This window comes from Mesoplodon densirostris, chromosome 5 (assembly GCF_025265405.1).
Source record: "Mesoplodon densirostris isolate mMesDen1 chromosome 5, mMesDen1 primary haplotype, whole genome shotgun sequence".
In the NCBI taxonomy this organism is placed as follows: Eukaryota; Metazoa; Chordata; class Mammalia; order Artiodactyla; family Ziphiidae; genus Mesoplodon; species Mesoplodon densirostris.
This window is the reverse complement of record NC_082665.1, coordinates 141,183,909-141,203,659: the sequence shown is the minus strand read 5'-3', so window position 1 is coordinate 141,203,659 and position 19,751 is coordinate 141,183,909. Positions and strand designations below refer to the sequence as shown.

General features: G+C 35.6%; 1 protein-coding gene across 4 annotated transcripts in view; it reads right to left on the bottom strand.

Moving 5' to 3' along the window:
• Positions 1–2,031: 2,031 nt before the first annotated feature.
• The window catches only part of PLSCR1 (phospholipid scramblase 1), a 31,619-nt gene continuing 13,899 nt past the window's right edge, over positions 2,032–19,751 (bottom strand). For 2 of the 4 annotated variants that reach the window (XM_060099555.1, XM_060099554.1), the window contains exons 4-9: positions 18,256–18,479; positions 16,109–16,151; positions 13,158–13,378; positions 11,473–11,634; positions 4,696–4,857; positions 2,032–2,354 (exon numbers count right to left, since the gene is read on the bottom strand). In XM_060099555.1, coding sequence (XP_059955538.1) covers positions 2,301–2,354; positions 4,696–4,857; positions 11,473–11,634; positions 13,158–13,378; positions 16,109–16,151; positions 18,256–18,479 — 866 coding nt within the window. In that variant the 3' untranslated portion in view covers positions 2,032–2,300. The remainder of the gene's footprint in view (positions 2,355–4,695; positions 4,858–11,472; positions 11,635–13,157; positions 13,379–16,108; positions 16,152–18,255; positions 18,480–19,751) is intronic. The other 2 variants (XM_060099557.1, XM_060099556.1) reach the window with 2 other exon arrangements.

The window sequence follows — 19,751 nt, the reverse complement described above, 5'->3', positions numbered from 1 at the left end:
AACAAAGAAATGGGTCATTTTCATTAATTTTGTCTGGTATGTGATAAATCCATTCACCTAGCGATGACAGCCTATTTGGAAATAAAGTGTTCTCTTGACCCCATCTAATTTCTGCTTGTGGAATTTCTGTTGTGCATAACATGAAGTGAATGTATCTGTTCCTCAGGAATCACCTTTTCCTCTCTATGTGTTTATCTGACTTCTGGGAGAATTTTTTAAAATCTCTTTTATCTTACTGTGTTATCTTTCTACCTAAATTAACCTACTATACCAGTATCACCATCATACTTTAAAGTGTGGTTATCATACTTTTCGACTTTATTAAAATTTTGCCTCACCAGAATGTTACTTTTTCTCTACTGCCTGTTCCAGAAATAAATATTCAACATTTCCTCAAATCTCATTGAGATTACAAATGAAGACATTTGTTGCAAGTCCTGGTATTTTTCTCACTTAAATTTCTAATTTTCCATGTATGATGAGTCTTTTCTTTGTAAATATTTAATGAGTGCACATTTTTCTAGTATTTGAAATTAAATGGATTCTGCTGATAGTGTGTGGGTTTCTGCTCAGATCTTCTTTTCATAGTTGAAGGAAGGAGCTGTTCAGATAAGTTGCAGTTTTACTTTGCTTAACCAGAGATCTTGAGTCCTATGCAAAGAAGGAGTAGGAGTAGGGGAGATTGGGAGGAGGAGGGGGAAAATGAAAGCAAGATATAGCTGTCACAGGGATAATGTCAGTCTCTTAGCCTCATTTTGGGTTGGTTGTGGTACCTGACAGCGGGCTTGGAAAACCTTCCCTTCTCTAACTGGCATAACTAATGCCTCTAGGGTCCAGCTGTGCAAGTACCTCGCTTTACCTGGCATGCCGTCTGTACCAACTATAAACTGAATGTGAGTGCCTCGGTTACACCTCATCATAGGAATCTGGCATCTGGTGAATTATTTAGGCTAATGAAAGGCGGTCTGGACATCACCTTTTCTGCAGCTTCCTGCCGTCCCAATGTTCTCAACATTAGGAGCTGATGGTGTTGGAGTTCTGCTGAGGATGAAAGGGAATCTCTCCCCTAAGTTCTTATTTCCTAAACACACTTTTCCTTTCCATGAGGTAAATTGTGGGTTGGACATCTCCTCTCACTTGATTCAGTTTTCCCTACAAAATAGGGTATAAAAATTCCTTTAACTTTCTGACAGGAAGAAAACTTAGTTTCCAGTACAGGTATATATTTTGCTAAAGATTATCATATGCTTTTGCTCTTTTAAAGGAGATTCGAAAGGGAAGGGGAGGTAAATGTGTAAAGTTCAGAATATCATGTGAGTTGACTGTTCACAGTTTGGTTAAAAACAAAAATCAAATATGCAAAGAAATATATCAGCAATTTTTTAGTTATTTGATTGTTGGTAAAAATAATCTAATGGACCATTGTAGACATTTATACTCAGAATATATATGTTCTATTTAATTAACACCTGAGTGATCTGAAAACTATTATGTTCCATGAATGACAGAATACAGAACAGGAGCTAACCATTCCATATATAAATAATTACTTCGAAAATTATAACAATATCCCAGTTTTAGAGTGAGTGAGTCTTTAATTGTGTCTTTCTTGGGGACAGAATCATTCTTTTGTCACGAAAAATCATTATCAAAAATTGGTAATTTATAGTCTTGTCAAAATGAAAATGTTATTTATAGTTGCAGATTAGCTTATAGGAGAAGTTAATGTAGTGTGATTTTCTGATCAAAAAAATACATTTTACTTTCCCTTGACATATGAATATTGAGTATTATTTGAACGTAATTGTAAAAAAAACACTGAAATTATGTTCATTTTGAATTCTTTTGAATATACAGTATTTGCAAAATAACAGTTGTTACATATGAAATAAATTGTAACTAGATTTAATAAAATAATGTATAAGTTTATAGTAAAATTACTTTAAAAATCTTTAATTAATTTTGCGATACAAATTGAAAATAAAGTAGAGACTGTAGTTCAAAGTAATTAATCATAGGAAGTTATGTTTAAATGTAAAAATTTCTATATCCTTTCTCCAAAATACACAATGAAAAAATGTATAAAAGACAATGTATAAAAACATTGATAAGTAAGTGATATTAAAAATAAACTCTTTAATTTGAAAAGTAAAATCATATCTGGAGCTTCAGGAATCACAGTGTAATTCACATACGCTATAAGTCATTTACATAAAGAGAAAAATCCACCAGTTTTTCTTTTACATAGTCCTAATCAATATAGGGACTTCAGATTTTCTGAGGCGATGTCAATGAATGCATTACCACACTCCTGCTCTCTGTTCATTTCTAGTCATTTCAAAAAACATGAAGTCCTAGATAAAAACAAAATATGGAAATGGGTTTTCAGCAACAAAACAGAGATCAGCTCTCAGATGCATAAATGCTAAGGGATCTGATGAAACACCATAACGTATCTGCTAAACAAGAAAAATCAGCTAATAGGTAGATCTGGGAAAGGCTGATAGCTTCAGCTTTCCATTTTAATGCAATTAAATCCTGTAATTCTATTCACTTATTGATACCTGTATGAACTTAATTAATCCTCTGGTAACTTCTCTAAATTTCTTTTTTCATGGCTCTTAGAATGTTCCTCTTTCAATCTTTGTTCCTCAACTTTTTGTTCTCCTTCTCTAGTAATATAACTTGTGTTGTGACTGGAGTTCCATGTACAATTTTTAGATTGTTTCTGGAGAATGACAGCCATCTTAGAGTTAGAATAACATCTTAGACTTTTTTGGCCCAGTTTTATGATTTCTCTTCCAAACTTGTTGCCCACTGTGGTCCTCAGCTTGTCTTACTCCATCAATTTCTAACCAGACCCTCTCCCCTACAACTTCTGTCAGATCCTGTGGATTGTACCTCTCTCACATCTATCATTTTCCTTTTTCTCTTTACAAAGAAATAATTGAATCTTTATCACCATTCACTTGCAATTGCACTATTAGAATTTTACCTCTCTTCAATCCATTTTGTACACAGTCACCGGGATTTATCTTTCTAAAATTTGGGTTTATAACTCTTTTATTTATACATAGCTTAAAATTAACCAGTTAACTAAACAATTTTCAGTATCTTCCCAAGGTCTATAAGATTGGGAAAACTTCCCAATCTACCCCATATTCACTTCCTAATAACTACACCACCACCACCCTAATCCCATTACTCACCTATCCAAACGCCCCAGACTACTCTCTCCACCCTGTACACACCGTATCTTTGGTTATGGTGTGTAAACCTTTGGTTAAACAGTTCCCCAAGTTAAGGTTAAAATTTTCTTCTCATGTGAAATAAACACTTATTGAAAACATAGTTTTTAAATAGAACTGTGGTTATATTTAAAAGTTTATATAGAAAATACTGAGCCTGTCCCAAAGTAGATAGAATAGTATAATAAAGTCCCAACGACCACTCATCCAGCTTGGTTCACCAATTACTGCATCTGCTGTGTCCCTCTTCCCTCACCCCCATTATTTAAAAGCAAATCTGTGATACCATATCATTTTACACCGAAATACTTCAGTATGCGCCCTTGAAGAAAATGGACTGTTCTGTTTTTGTATAACCACAATAACATCATATATTTTTTAAAAACCTTAATAATTCATTAATATCATCAAATTGCCAATGTTCACATTTCCCTGAGTGTCTTGTAAATGTCTTTTTATATGTTTGTTTAAATCAGTATCCAAACATGGTCTACAAACTACATTAAGCTGATGTTTCTCTTTTTATTTTATTTTTATCTTTTATTTTCCTGATATTTATTTGTTGAAGTAACTGGATCCTTTTTCTGTATGTTCTTTTACTTTTTATTTTTTTTTCTGATTGCAGCCATATGCCAATATTTAAGGTATTAATCTAGTGACTCCAAACCTTGCTTGCTTTGGAATCATATGATAGCTTAAACAGCTTGAAGGCTTGGATCCACCTCAGGATTTGGTTTACTAGATCTGGGTACATAGTCTTGACATAGGGAGTGTGAAAGCTACTCAGGTGTTTCTACTGTGCAGCTAAGGTTGAAAACCACTGCTCTGTCCCAGGAGTCCTTGACATCAGCTGTATATGGAATCATCTGAGGAGCTACACAAACTTTTAATTCTGAGCTTCTGATTTAGTTATACTAGGATATGGCCTACTACTAAAAGCTCCCTAGGTAATTTAATGTGAAGACAAGTTCAAAATCATTGCTGTATCTCATATATTTCCTCTTAATTGGTAGTTCTGTCTAAGGCTTGATTGAATGTAGATTCTTATTACAGTTTGTATTTCTGTATTAGATGATTTAATTTAATAATGAATCAGGCAGAAATCTCTGTTTCACTGAGACTTATTCCATTTAAACACACTGGAAGATTCAGACTGTTTTCCAAAGCACCGATTTTTTTTTTTTTTTTACTAAAACCAGAGCCTCTCCTTAATATATAAGATCCTCTTGTTACAATGTAAAACTGCCTAGACCCTCCAGAGAGAAGCTAGTCATTTGTGAACCCAGAGTAGCAGAAGAAAATGGAATTTCATAGCTAAAATTAAATAGGACCACTTTCAATAAAACCTACAAATTTAAGATCATTTAAAAATGTAAAATTTACCAAATTATTTCAGAATGATCCTAGAGAAACCATCTATACCCCAGATTAGCAAGAATAAACTTACAATGAGGAAACATGCGCCGAGCATCACAGCTTTCATTTTCACATCAAGGTCTAAAGGGAACTGGATGCCAAAGTTATCGACATCTGTAAATAACTCTCTCACAAGGCCAGTCCACTGCTTGGAAATCTTGCCAACCTCATATTTATCATCAAGAGATTTAATCTAATTTAAAAAAAAGACAAAGAATTCGAGAAAACTAATAATAAAACTGCTTTCCAAGTAGGAGTAAAATAAAACAAATATTATATTAAAATTATATGCCATTCATAACTATGAACATTATATCACTCATTACATGCATGTACATTCCTATATCCATTTATAGATTCATTTTAAAAAAACTGTTTCTTTGGTACAGAGAACTAATATGAAAGTAGTTTAGATGAAATATTTAACATTTTCTATTCTCCATTAAGACATACAGTAATAAGTTAGTTGAATTGAGTCAAAATAAAATTTAAGCAGGAAATATTTCTTTGATGAAATTTCTAGAAGCCATCAGGAAGGTAGTAAGTGAAACTCCTATCTGACTTCTGCTTTAACACAAGCACGGAGAGTTGATATAGGCAGAGTTTTAAAGGTGATGGAAGGCCCCATTATCACCCACTGTCAGTAGGAAAACATGAAAGGCCAAGAGCCTGGAAAAGAGGACTGGCAGTTTCGAGTGAAGGTAAGTAACCAATAGTAACTTGATGAGATGCCTCAGGTCAAAGGTTGGGGTATGACTCGACAACAGGAGGAGGATGAACAACAAAAGAGGAAATGCGTATGAAAAAAAAAAGCTCCAAAGTAAAGTTTTTCTAATTTTACAGTTCTGCCTGAGGAAAGCTCAGGGCCATGATAAAGAGTTGAACAGCTTATAGCCAGAGAAATGCACCTCACCAAGTGGGCATGTGGAGGCTCAATGTAGTCCACACTTGCCAGGGTATGTATAGGCAGAGTTGTGTCAAACCAGGAAGAGAAGTGTCCTTCTCACATGTGTACAAGGTACCACACGTGCTGGCAACAACCTTTGAAGACCTAGCTTAGGTTTGGACCAGCTACATAAATGTGGGCAAATTAGAAAGAGTTGACTCATTTTATTTGGATGTGGGTGGTTAAGTTCTTTAAAAACTTGAAATAAACTTCTAATATGAAAAAACTGTGATAGCATGGATTACTGTTCATCAAATAGTCATTTCAGTCCCCTCCCTCTGTAAGCCCAGTATACTTTCCTGCACATTGAAATTAGGCTTGACCTTGTGCCTTGTTTGACCAGTGGAGTGTTAGTGGATGTGACACCAGCAGAGACCTTAAACATGGCGGAGTGGGTTTGCCTAGGTCTTGCTCTCCAGTGATCAGCCACTAGAAAGCATGATCCAGGCAGTTGCTGTTGCTGAAGCTCCAGGATGAACATACCTGGAGCAGACCTGAGACCAACTGGCAGCCTAAATCAGAGCCATCTGTCTGAGCATAGGTATATCAGTTGACCTTCAGACTCATAAGCATATTTTCTTAAGCCACTGAGCTTTAGGGATTATTTGTTACACTCTTGTGGCAAAACAAACTAATACAAATTCCCTATTGCACACCTTCATGTTTTATCTGCTCATAGCTGTCATGTAAGGATTTGAAGCTAGTAATAAATCCTTACATTTTATTTTTTCAATTATTTTTAATTTTTGAAAAAAAAATTTTAATAAAATATACAGAAGATAATCAGCCATCATAATCCTACTACTATACTTACCAGATATTGACACTTCCCCGTTTTGATTACTCTAGCAAGAAATTAAAAAGTCACCAAAAATTTATGTAAGAGGTAGATATATAAATTTTTAAAGGAAAGGAACAGAAAAGTGAATAAGGATCTACAACTGAAAAGTCAACAGGACTAGATAATTTTTAGCTAAATTCTAGAAAATATTTTAAAAACAAAATCTACATAATAAAATGATTTCAACTTCTGGAAGTAATAAACTGGTATTATATTACTATTAAATTTATAAACCTATAAATTTAATACAAATAATTGATAAAGGTATTCTAAAAAGAAATATATAGGTTCATCTCACAACATAAATATAAATACAAAAATCCAAATAGTACATTAGCACATAAAGCCCAGTATAAAAAATACTATAATAAAGTGTAAAATACTGAAAAAAAATCATATAATTCAAAAACATGAGTGTATCCATAGGTCCTGAAAAGGTATTTTATTTACTTACTAATTAAGCATTTATATAACATTTAGTATATGCTAGGCATATAAATGGTTTACAAGTCTTAGGTAATTTTTTCCTCATAATTTCTCTATAGGATATATAGTATTATTACACACAATTTTCATATGAAAAAACCAAAGCAAAGAGAGGTGAGTCACATGTCCAAGTTCACACAGATAAGAAGTCATGGAAATGGATTTCAAACCCAGGTGTTCTTCTCCAGAGTCTGTATTCATAACTGTTATGATGCTCTGCTGTTTAGAAAGTTAAGTATCAATTCTTAATAAAAATCTAGGTCAGGGTCAGCAAGCAAGGGTCAATGAGCCAAATTTAGTCTGCACCCTGTTTTTGTAAGTTTTATTCAGACACAGTTACACCCAATATTTGTGTATTGTGTATGACTACTTTCATGCTAAAATGGCAGACCTGAGTAGTTGTAACAATGACCATATGGCCCAAAACTCTAAAATGTTTTCTATCTCTTCCTTTACCAAAAAAAAAAAAAAAAAAAAAGTATATTGATTCTTGCTCTAGGTAAAACAGGAATAGAAAAATAGCCAGTATCTTTCTAAATTATGAAACATTTGCTGCTATTTCAATTGAAATCATCAACTTAGTAGGTATACACAGAATTGGCAAATATTATTCAGTTTTGCTGTAAGAAGCAGGCTGGAAAAGAAAATAAGTTAATTGGCAAATTAGAAGAGCTTCCATGATTTCATTTGCTATGTGATTTTATACCTAGATAAACCAAGTAAATATAGCAAAAATGCCTTCCAAATTAAATACTAGAATATAGTCACAAGGCTGAATAAGAGGTAAACAAAAATAAATAGCTTTTCTCAATATTAACAATAAGTACCTACAAATAGAAAAATATTCCTGATTAGTAGTGATAATGCCTATAAATTACTTAGGAAAAAATTCAACAAAAGAGATAGAAGTTCTATATGGTCTTATGAAGAGTACAAAATTAGATATAAATGAATTAAAATATATTACACTTTTGGGATGAGACAGGTTTAGCATCATAAATATATTAATTAAAAAATCATAGACAATACAATACTAATTGGATTCTAACTTCTGAAAAATTTAATGAAATTATCTTAAGGTTCACATGAAAGGAAACATCTGACAATAGCAAGAAAATATGATAAAATAGAATGATTAGTGACTGTATGGCTATGACTAAATACAGGATACATCACTGTTACCATAACTGAATTATAAGGCACTACTGTAAGAAAAGTGGTAACAATGCAATAGAAGAATGAATCTAGAAATTGCTTGTGGAAGTTTAATGTATGTCATTTCAGCTTAGCAAGAAATGAATAGTTTACTTAATAAATTGTGATGACACAGTTGTCCAGCCAACTGAGATATATTTATAAAACAAAGTACAAAAGGGGTAGATATGTGGAAAATATTTGCAGATCAGAGGACAGAAATACAGATGCAGGGTCAACGTCTTCAACACAAAAACTACATTTATGAATTGACAAGAAAAAAATAACCCAATAGAAAATACAGGCAACGGATATTAAAAGATAATTCAAAGAGCAAATACAAGTAGCTAGTAAACTTAGAGAAATGTTCATAATCCCTAATGGTCAGAGAATTACGTATTAGAAATAATCTTCCCCGCTCCCATTTGATGATTTTAGATTTCCTATTTTAGTTTGCAGTTTGCAGTTTATCTAAGCTGTATCTGGGTGTCATTTCTTTTTCTTACCAGAACTCCTTGCAATTTCTGGATCTGAGAATCAATGGCATCAAGTCTGCAAGATTCTTAGCTATGTATCTCTTTGAATATTATATCAAAACATTCTGTCTCCTCTTTTTTTGTAACTCCTCTTTGGCATATGCAGTAGTTTATTCTAGCTTCCATGTCCCTTCAAATTTATATCTTTTGCCCACCTCCTCTTTATATTCCTAATATGGGTGATCCAGTTCACTAACTCTCTCTTCACCTGTGTCTAATCTGTAGCTCATCCTTTCAAATGAGGTTTTATCAATGACTGTTCCTCATTTCTGGAGGTTCTATTTGGCTTGTTTTTATATCCTCCTGGCCTTTATTATTTGTTTCATCCTCCCCTTATGACCCTTTTTGTTTCTTTGTTAGGCTCTTTAATGTTTATTTAGGTATTTCTTTTTTTTTTTTTTTTTTTTTTTTTTTGCGGTATGCGGGCCTCTCACTGTTGTGGCCTCCCCCGTTGCGGAGCACAGGCTCCGGACGCGCAGGCTCCGGACGCGCAGGCTCAGCGGCCATGGCTCACGGGCCCAGCCGCTCCGCGGCATATGGGATCCTCCCAGACCGGGGCACGAACCCGTATCCCCTGCATCGGCAGGCGGACTCTCAACCACTTGCGCCACCAGGGAGGCACTATTTAGGTATTTCTTATATGACTGACTACAGACTGTTCTATTACATGCAGTTTGGTTTTGGTAGATTAGTTCCTAGAACAGTATGTTAATTTTTGAATCTGCTCATGTGGAGATAGGTTTGTTCTGTAGGGATAGAGGGTGACCTTGGTGATCAATCTCCATCTAGTATGTTTTTGCATTCAATTCTCCCATCTGTGTCACCACTCAAGATCAGTTTCTATGTCTTAAGATTCATGAATCATACTGGTGTTATAAATTCAGACCTCAAAATCATAGAGGGGGCTAGATTGGGATATCAGTTTCATGTAGGCATATTTTTTTCCTACTCCTAATAGCCCTGGAATAAGACAGATTCCCTCATTATCTCTAAGGATTACAAAGTCTACTTGTTCTTCTTCTACTCACCCATGGGATAATCTCATGGCTTCAACTACCATCCGTATGCCGAAAACTCTAACATTTTCCCTTACACACCTAAAAACCAACATGACTCAAAAACAAATCATTAGCTTCCCACAAATCAACTGTTTCTCCTTCAGGATTCTTACCCTGGTCAATGGCATCATCATTCAGCTTCTTAAACATCAGACATCAGACCAATAAGACTTTAGAATCATGTCTAAATTTTCTTTCTTCCTCCACTGACATCAAATCTATGAATCAGTACCACTGGGTACACTTATAAATGTCTCTGAATTATTTTTTCCTTTAGAATGACTCTTCTCCATGTTCCATAGTGGTCCCTCATACTGATAATTCCTGCTTTCAAAATTTCTATTATCTAGTATATAGAAAGTGATTCAAGGTACTATTTTCTCAATTCCCTCAAAGATGTTATCTAGTTAGCACCATTCTAGATGCACAGGAGAGAAGTTAATTCATTGCCTATAATAGATGCTTTAAGGTATCCACTGAGAAGGGTTGCTGAATGATTTCCAACTTTCTTATCATTAAATATAAGAGTTTCACACTCCAGTGTGACTTACTTCACCAGTATTTTTACTTATTTTACATAGATAAAAGATATGTCAGCAAAACTTCCATTAATATTCCCTGAAACAACAATTACCTTTCAATCCTCTGGATCTTTTATGGGAATGATAACCCCTACATAGAGAACTATTATTATACATAAACCTATAAAATCTTTAAACATACATAGTTTATATCCCCCCCACACACTATGCATTCTTTGTAAGAGTCTTTATAAAGTCTCTAATTACATCATATGTACTTTTCTTAGAATTGCCTGTCTGCCTCATTAGACACTGAAGTCAATGAGAGGAGTGATCCATCTTTATATAACAGAGGAATTAAAAATCATATGACTAGCAAAGCCAGGCAGATAATATAAAAGAATGAAGCCGGACAGTGGAAAACCTTGGCAAGTCAGGGGCAGTGGCAGAGTTCCCACTTATTTATCATAAGGGGGCGGTCCTGCTCAGTTTTAGATTTTTGTCTCTTCTGTGGAAATTGTCCAGTTTACCAGATTTTATGCTTATACAAGAGAATCATGGTATCAAGATTAAGTTTTATAACCTCTCGACTTTTAAGCATTTGCAACTAAATAATTTGGGCCATAAGTCTGGGCCCCATTTGTTGAAAAACTGCTATGATGCAATTCCTCCAGGTAGTAAATACACAGATATATTGTGATTTCTAATGAATGCATTTAATACAAAGATAAAGGAGAGATCATAGAGAAGCATGATTGGGTAGTACATCATATATTTGTTAAAATTCTCTTTGCATAATTGGGCTTATTGTAGGAACTCAAAGATGTCAGAGATTTTGAAGAGGGCCTAGAGCACTGGCAGCCTGTGTTTCATGCTAAGGAAGAACCATATGCTTTGGAAATCAGACTTTGATGACAAGGTTAATGTTCCACTTAAAATGCATAACATACAGTACCTTTATACAAAACCCACCAATGTTAGATGCCTTGTTTATATTTATTTGGCTACAAATCTCTGCTGCTCTTTTTTCCATTTAGCACAATCAACACTGATGCTTAATCAGAGCAATAACCATCTCTCTGACCAAAGATAAATATGAGGGACACTGAGTCCCTCTTGAGATATCAGGACATACATATTCATTTAATATATTTGTAACATCCTCCCAGCTTATGTTATTCTTATACTAGGAAAGCAAAACCCATAAACGTTATCACACCTCTTACCTCAAAATCAACATCTGCACAACAGCTGCAGACAATACATGGACCAGTAATTCTTAGTACATCCTCTCTCCTCTCATTCTGAAGTGTAAACTTTGGCAGGCATGGGTGCCAGGTCTGAGTAACATAACCTACTGGGACACCAGGAGGAGCCTGGATTTCTATCTACAAAAGCAAAAGAATATATAAACTGCAATCATTACAATGTCTAATAAGAACTCTCATTTACTGAATACTTTCTAAGTGTCAGACACTGTTCTAAGCACCACTTAATTCACTCCACATCCTTACCAAGTTGGTACTATTATCCCTGTTTATACAGGAAGTAACTGAGGAACAGAGAGGTTAATTAACTTGTGTCAGATTCCCCAGCTGCAAAGTGGAAGAGATGAGACACAAACTCGGGGAGGCTGCATGCACTGTCTCCATTCTGAAGCACTGCTCTACTGGTCTTGTATATTTTAAAATTTCCATACTTACAAAAAATGACTAAATTATTAATAGCTATTTCCTCAAATTCCTTTAAAAACAGTGGTTTAAGTGTATGGACAGAGCCCTGATCACTGGGGCAGTTTTCAAATATGAGTGGCAATAGTGCTAGCATGGAAAGAAAATGGGGCCTGGAATCTGGGCCTGAACATTAGTTGGGTGACCTTGACAGCATCTCAACATGTTCATCTGTAACTGAGGACTTCCTAGATCTCTTTATTAAGACCAATTGTATAATGTATGCTAATGTGCTCTATAAATTGTAGAGCATATTCCATCAAACTCTCAGTTTTCCCTCAGCTATTCCAATGAATATTATTACATCTAAACTAATTGACATGGAAAACAAAATAATTCAGTGTGAACAACTTCAGTTATCCTTTCAAAATAAGAGCAGTATTAGACAGCAAATCTCTATGTGCTTGTATCTCTGTGTGCCCTGCTCTCACAGCTACCCGTATGGATGACTGAGTGACCCAGGCAGCTCTGGTCTCAGGCAAAGAGATACAGGCAAAGGCCAACTTCCTGTAAACACTCTGTGCCCTGGCGTCTCCCCTGAGATCCATGTTCTCTATCAGAGGGCTGTCAAGTACTATGAAAGAGACACCTGGTCTTTATGGAGCTGAAGGTGTTCACAATTCGCATACCCCTGTTACAGGGACTCAAATATATTACTTGTTTTTTTCAAATGGAGAACTGAAAAACACAGGAGTTGAGATTTCTCAGAGGGGGCCTCTCCTAGGTTTGCTCCTTGCAGGTCGGCTAAAATAATGAGATGAACTGAACATATGTGTTCTTTTCCTCACTCTTCTGTCCACTTGCCTCTGGGATAGCATTCGAGGATATTCTCTATGGGGCCCTCCTCTGGCTTTGGCCAGGCCCTCATGGTCATTTCAGGTGAGGGACTTGACCGAGGTGACCTACGTTCTCAGCTCTCCCTGAAGATCAAGAAGTCTGGTCTCTGAGATCTCTGATCTCACCCCCGGGGGGCACACTGCTTAGGGACATGGGGCTAACTGCTCACTCTTTTCCACCTGCTTTCCTTCCTACCATTTACCCTCAAGCATAAACCAATAGCTGGTGGACCACTTTTCCTTTAAATCTCATTTGATTATATAAATTCACCAATAAGGTGAAAATTCTTGCAGAACTACTTTGCAAAGAATTTGTAAAAATCACCCTGGTAATTGCTCACTGACCTCCTGCAGGCAGCAGGGAAAACAACAGCTGGAACACCTTAGTGGTCTCTCCAGAGTTATGACTTCTCGGCCCATATTATCAAGAATCCTGATTGTAAAAGGCCTAGAAGGCCCACAGCAATTTCGGGTACAGCAATCAGTATCCTCTGCTGCAAAGTAAATTCTCTGTCCAAGGCTGTTCTTAATTTCATACTTGTTACAAGTTTCAAAACCTGTTAAGACTAAAAACATAAAAGAGGGAATCACTATGACTATTGTGTTAAAAGAGTAATCAATCTATCCTAAGATACTACAATATCTAGTTATACCATTTTAAGATGATACTTCATATAACACAGGAGGAAGAAAAGGAAAGATGTTTAGAGATGATCTAAACACAGAAAAAAAGGCGAAGGGAATGGATGAGAGGGTATTAAAGTACAAAGAAATTAGGAATTCCTGTATGAGACATGGAAGAGAAAACAACTCGTATCTTCCTAATTCCATAGACCCATGTCAGAAAGGGAGACTTTGCTGTGAGGGATGGTGCAGTGCTGCCGATGGCGACAGTCCTTTTAAGTGTATGCAGAAAATGTCTGTATTCCGCTATGGAGGGGAATATAGGAAGATTGCTATGTTTATGCACCGTATAATATTATATTAAATAAATTGGCTTGAGATTTAGTTTCATAAACCACAGTCATGGCTTCTCTTTCTGCACTGTGTGAGGAAGGTGTGAGAGGACTTTCTCTCAATGCACACATGTGAAGAGGGAGAGAGTGAAAATGGAAGGTGAGATAGAATGTCACCCTCAGCCCAGGGCACCCTTGTTTAGCTCAGCAGTGGTTGTTCAGAAGTAGGAAATGGGTATTAGACAAGGGGAAAGGCCCTTGGCAACCAAGGCTGCAAGTCAGAGGATTCCAGACCACTGGCATCCTAAGTGAACTCTGTACCTTAGCGGGGGCTAATCTCCTCACAGGGGAAACAGAGATGTGCTGACATCTGACACCCACATGGTATCTTACCAAAGGGCTTCCCACATTGAACCACACTTTGGAAACCTCTCCTTGCTTAAAGCCAGGAGGGATCAATTCACAGTGCCACTTGTCCATAGCCCTCATTAACGTGGGTCATAGGGTATGAGAAGCCACCAACATAATGAGCAATTAAAAGAAACATAGAGACAAAAATCACTCTCTAATATTGGTGTGGATAGACTTTTAGTCAGATAGAGATGTTCTTCACAAACTTTATCACCATGACCTCCCTTAAGTATCTTTGCTCTGGCTCAGACAGGCTCTGACCCTGCCTTTAAAAGAACAACCCTTTACCTCAATATCGGCCAGTCAAATATTTCATGTGAAAAAATTAAACTGATTAATGAAATGGGATCTATTATCTAACTGTTTCATTAAGTAGCTTAATCTGAAAATTTTTCAGCTTGTTTATCTGTTTAATGAGATCAGTGGGCTTACACAATCTAAGCTTCCTTCTAGTTACTTAAAAAATGAAAACAAATTAAACAAGAGAATTCTATGGTTATGTCTATTGTCTACTAAGTTTTGAATTGGGAAATGTATAAGTGCCTATCATAGTCTCAGGTGCTAAAAATGAACTGAGTAATATTTATTTCTTTATACTGCTCATAATGTTAAAATATAAACTTTCAGTTGGAGACAAAAAGAAAAGAAAATTAGACATCCTTCTTTAAAAAACTGAAGAATTTATAACTACTAAATTTGAAATTTATATTTCATGATTAATACATATATATTTCCAAATATATACATAAAACTTATAAATCGTAAAACTATAAATGGAGTGCTATTTAATATATAGTGTCTGGTTTTTTGTTTTTTATAATATCAAAAATAAATTCCCTAAAATGAATCATTAAAAAAGTTGAGAATATAAATTATCATACTATGAAGAGTTCCTTTCCAGAGAAAATGTGATATAAACAAACTAATAAAAATGAGAACATTCTAAATATCTAAGTGTACATTACAAGTAATTTAAGTGTAATAAGCAACAATTATATATTCTAACCAAATATCAACCGTATTTCTACAGTAGTACAGTTCACATGATAATTTCTATCAGTGGAAAAGAACTTTGCAAAGATATGAAGAACGAGTTAATAGATATATTCTAAAATCTATTAGAGTTTTCACTGAACTCTTTATACCTATAAGGAGGATACTGTAGTGCATGAATCTACCCAGATTCCCTTTCCCCTGGCAGCAGTCCTGAAACATCTAGTGGCTTCTTAAGTTTACTTTGCACCTGACGAGCACTGGACCTAAGGAAACAGCTGTAGGAGTCAGGCCCCATTCATAGGAGCACCAGTGGCATTCTGTGAAGTCAGGCCTCTTGGCCGGCTGGTCAACACCCTCCAGTGCAGTGTCCCTGTGCCCAAGGTGATAATCCACAGCCCGTGGAACAAAGGGTTTTATAGGGTTCCTCTGAACTCTCAAGAGAAACTGTGGGCAGTAATGCAATTTTCCAAAACATCCCCATCCATCCAAATTCAGAGTTCACTTGCTTTGGAAATGTATTTACTAAGGTAACTGAACTATTGCATGTGGCTCTGTGACAACTGCAAGGACATCACAAACTGGGGAAAAAACAGTTGAAGGGATAGAGGTTAGGCAAAGTGATAGAATCACTGAAATGATTTCTAGAGAGAAGGGGGAATGACAGTAAGTTTTGACTGGTTTCTTTCTAAGTCAGGGTCAGTATCATGAGGAGAGATGTCCAGCATAATAGTATTTTACCACTTGACTCCTAATTTCAAGAAATAAGCTGCTGATAATCCTTATCAATTCATTATCATGAAGAGAGACATTTGTAAATAACCAGTTTTAATATCCAGCATCACTGAAGGTGTTATATCTGTGGTTGGTGATATGCCTTTATCTGCATAAATGTCTTCTCTTCCTAGAAGTATGATAAATACAATGAATACATACCTTCCAGAAGTTCAATTTGCTGATGAATCAATAGTTGATCTATCTATTATAATAAAAAAAAATTAAGCTGTAACCATGTATCATATGTTATTAAGACAAACAAATTAACATTAGCATTCTTATATTTTAAAAGAATGTATATAATCAATTATCAACATTTATCAATATTATCAATATTTAATAATTGTTTATATTACTTCTAGATATAAAATTAAAGTTAATATATTTTTAACTGAAAAAAAATATTGAACATGTTCACTATTAATGTGGGCAAATTCAGGTCAAACAAAATGGACTTACACTGGAATCTCTATAAAAATTAGAAAAAAATGTTCCTTCCAGAAGGGCCTAAGAAATATTAAGACCTTTTCATCCATTTAAAGAGCTTTTTTTCTACAAATCTAAACATATTCTTTTTCTTTCTTTTGATATCATCATTTGTAGTAGGTGATAACTTCCCCAAATATTTTGTAAGGGCCTAATTAAAAAAAAAATCTGCTTAGGGTATTTCTTAGAGAATTTAGGAACTACCAAAATTCTTCTTCTTTTTTTAAACCTCTTTATTGGAGTATAATTGCTTTACAATGGTGTGTTAGTTTCTGCTATATAACAAAGTGAAGCAGCCATATGTATACATATATCCCCATATCCGCTCCCTCTTGCGTCTCCCTCCCACCCTCCCTATCCCACCCCTCTAGGTGGACACAAAGCACCAAGCTGATTTCCCTGTGCTATGCAGCTGCTTTCCACTAGCTAGCTATTTTACATTTGGTAGTGTATATATGTCAATGCCACTCTCTCACTTCATCCCAGCTTACCCTTCCCCCTCCCCATGTCCTCAAGTCCATTCTCTACGTCTGTGTCTTTATCCTGTCCTGCCCCTAGGTTCGGCAGAACCATTTTTTTTTTTTTTTTAGATTTCATATATATGTGTTAGCATACGGTATTTGTTTTTCTCTTTCTGACTTACTTCACTCTGTATGACAGACTATAGGTCCTCCACCTCACTACAAATAATTCAATTTCGTTTCTCTTCATGGCTGAGTAATATTCCATTGTATATATGTGCCACATCTTATTCATCCATTCATCTGTTGATGGACACTTAGGTTGCTTCCATGTCCTGGCTATTGTAAATAGAGCTGCAATGAACATTGTGGTACGTGACTCTTTTTGAATTATGGTTTTCTCAGGGTATATGCCCAGTAGTGGGATTGCTGGGTCATATGGTAGTTCTATTTTTAGTTTTTTAAGGAACCTCCATACTGTTCTCCATAGTGGCTGTATCAATTTACATTCCCACCAACAGTGCACAACTCTTATATTATAGGCTGCCCAAGTGCATTGTGGTAAATTAAATTAGTGCAGAGAGTGCAAGAGAGACAATTCATTTACTGAAAACTAACCTACCAGATTTCTAATGGCACACAAATACTAAATCTCACATTGCTGAGATAAGCTATCATGTAGTACATTAAAATCCAGGAATTTTTTTTTCTTATTGGTAACATTAATAAAATTGGGTCTTCCAAAGAACAAAAGGAACATAAAAATGTAATTTTCTTAATTATAATGAAAGGTAGGTCATATTATACACAAATCAATAACTCCTTTCTTGGTACCACTTACGGAAAATCAACACTAAATCGAGTTTGATGGTTCTTTCCAACTCCTAGGAAATTATTCAGTATTGGGATTAAAGGGCAGGATCCAGAACTAAGGTTCCAGAAGTAAAAAGCCATTCCCAATTCCTCTGCATTTTGATGTTAAGCGAATTATGTAACTTTTCTGGACCTCAGTTTCTTCTGTAAAATGGTGATAATTATAGCACTTGTATATCACAGAATTTTTTAAAAAGAATTTAAATGAGTAAATACATGAATCATACTTAGGAACAAAGCCTGGAAGCTTAATAAAGGTTTGCTATTAGCTATTATTGCAGATTATATTCAAGATCATAGAAAATACAATTTCCTAAGACATTTTCATTTTGCTTTAAAAGTAAACCTGACCTAGAAGAATTAATCTGTAAGCAAAACATATTGTTTTACCATTTCAGACTTTTGTGAATGAGTCAATTGTTAATCGCATTAAGTAAACTGGAAGCACAGTTTTGTTTTTAATGAGTCTTTTATGCATTGAATTACCTGAGTCAAATATTCCAATCCGGGTGGACAGTTTAATGGAGGTGGTGGTGCTGGCATCCATGGTACCCCTGCAGGCGCGCCTGGCTGACTAGTCATTGGTTGGTATGGGACAGGAAAGCCGACTGGGCCAGCACCTGAATAGCCAGCTGGCGGGACTGGATAGCCAGCCTGGGTGCCAGAATAGCCAGCCTGGGTGCCAGGATAGCCAGTATATCCTGGAGGCCCTGAAATATGAACATGTGAAATTATTTGTAACTGCAGAGAAAAATGCAAACTTCAACTCTTTTAGGATCACCCCAGCTATCTACAAACTACAATTTCTACTTAGAAATCCTGTTTCTAAGAAGCTTGTGTTTTTCTCTCTCAGTGATTTTTCAATGAAATACCTGTGGTTTCAGGTCCACTCCTATTCTGAGGGTTTTAGGCTGTGTTTACAGTTGCCCCACAGCCTTACCCTTATCGTTCAAAACTCAGGTGAAAATATGCTTGAAATCTAATAAAGTGAAAGAAAGTCAACAATGATCTAGAGTCAGGTACGTAAAAATTCTGGAATGGCTTCCTGGAAAAGAGGGATGGCATTGAGTAGAAAGTCCAGAATAAAGGCTTTGAGTCAGCATTTCTAGGACCAAACCACCCTGTAAAAAATGATATTTCTAGAATTCCAACATGTGACATTTCTTATCTGTATAGAACTGATAGTGGTTTTGTCCCCTCATGGTATATTTGGCAAGGTCTGGAGACCCTTCTGGCTGTCATAATTGAAGGGAAGGGGATACTGGCATCTGGTGGGTAGAAGCCAGGGATGCTGCTAAATATCCGACAAGGACCAGAGCAGTGCCCTGAAAAAAAAAAAGAATTATCCATCCTGAAATATTGTAGTGCCTTTGTTGAGAAACCCTAGTATAGTGGTAAGGGTATGTCATTCCTTCCAGTACTGCCCAGATACTCCTCTGGGTTAACAATTTGCCTGAAGTTTTAACCCATGGTGTACTCCATTCCTAAAACCCTCCACATGAAAAAAAAAAAAGGGTATGATATTAGGTTACAAATGTAAATTTCACAGTTCGGCACCCTAAGCTCTCTGGAAAATACAGTTTGAGAACCAAGGAAGGTAAAACCTTATAGTAGGCAAAATTGTCTCAAGTACTTATTAAGCACAGTAGAGGAAGAAATGAGTATGTACTCTATTCCACATGAATTTGTGATTACAAATATGACACTTCATAACTTTATAACTTAAATGAATAGTCTGCAGAGTAGCTGTTCCATAGGAATGGAGGATGTAGTTGCAAAGAACTGTGTCCCACAATATTTTAAGTTAAGGCTATGCAAAATTTAACACTTAGAGCAGGAAAATTGTAAATACTTTTAAGTGGAATACTGATGACAAAATACATACACCAATAAAAAGTAAGACTCAGAAGACAGACTAAATCTCATAGCAATGTCTTTTAAATATAGTTTTATAATTTACTCCCTCTTAAATGAATAAATAT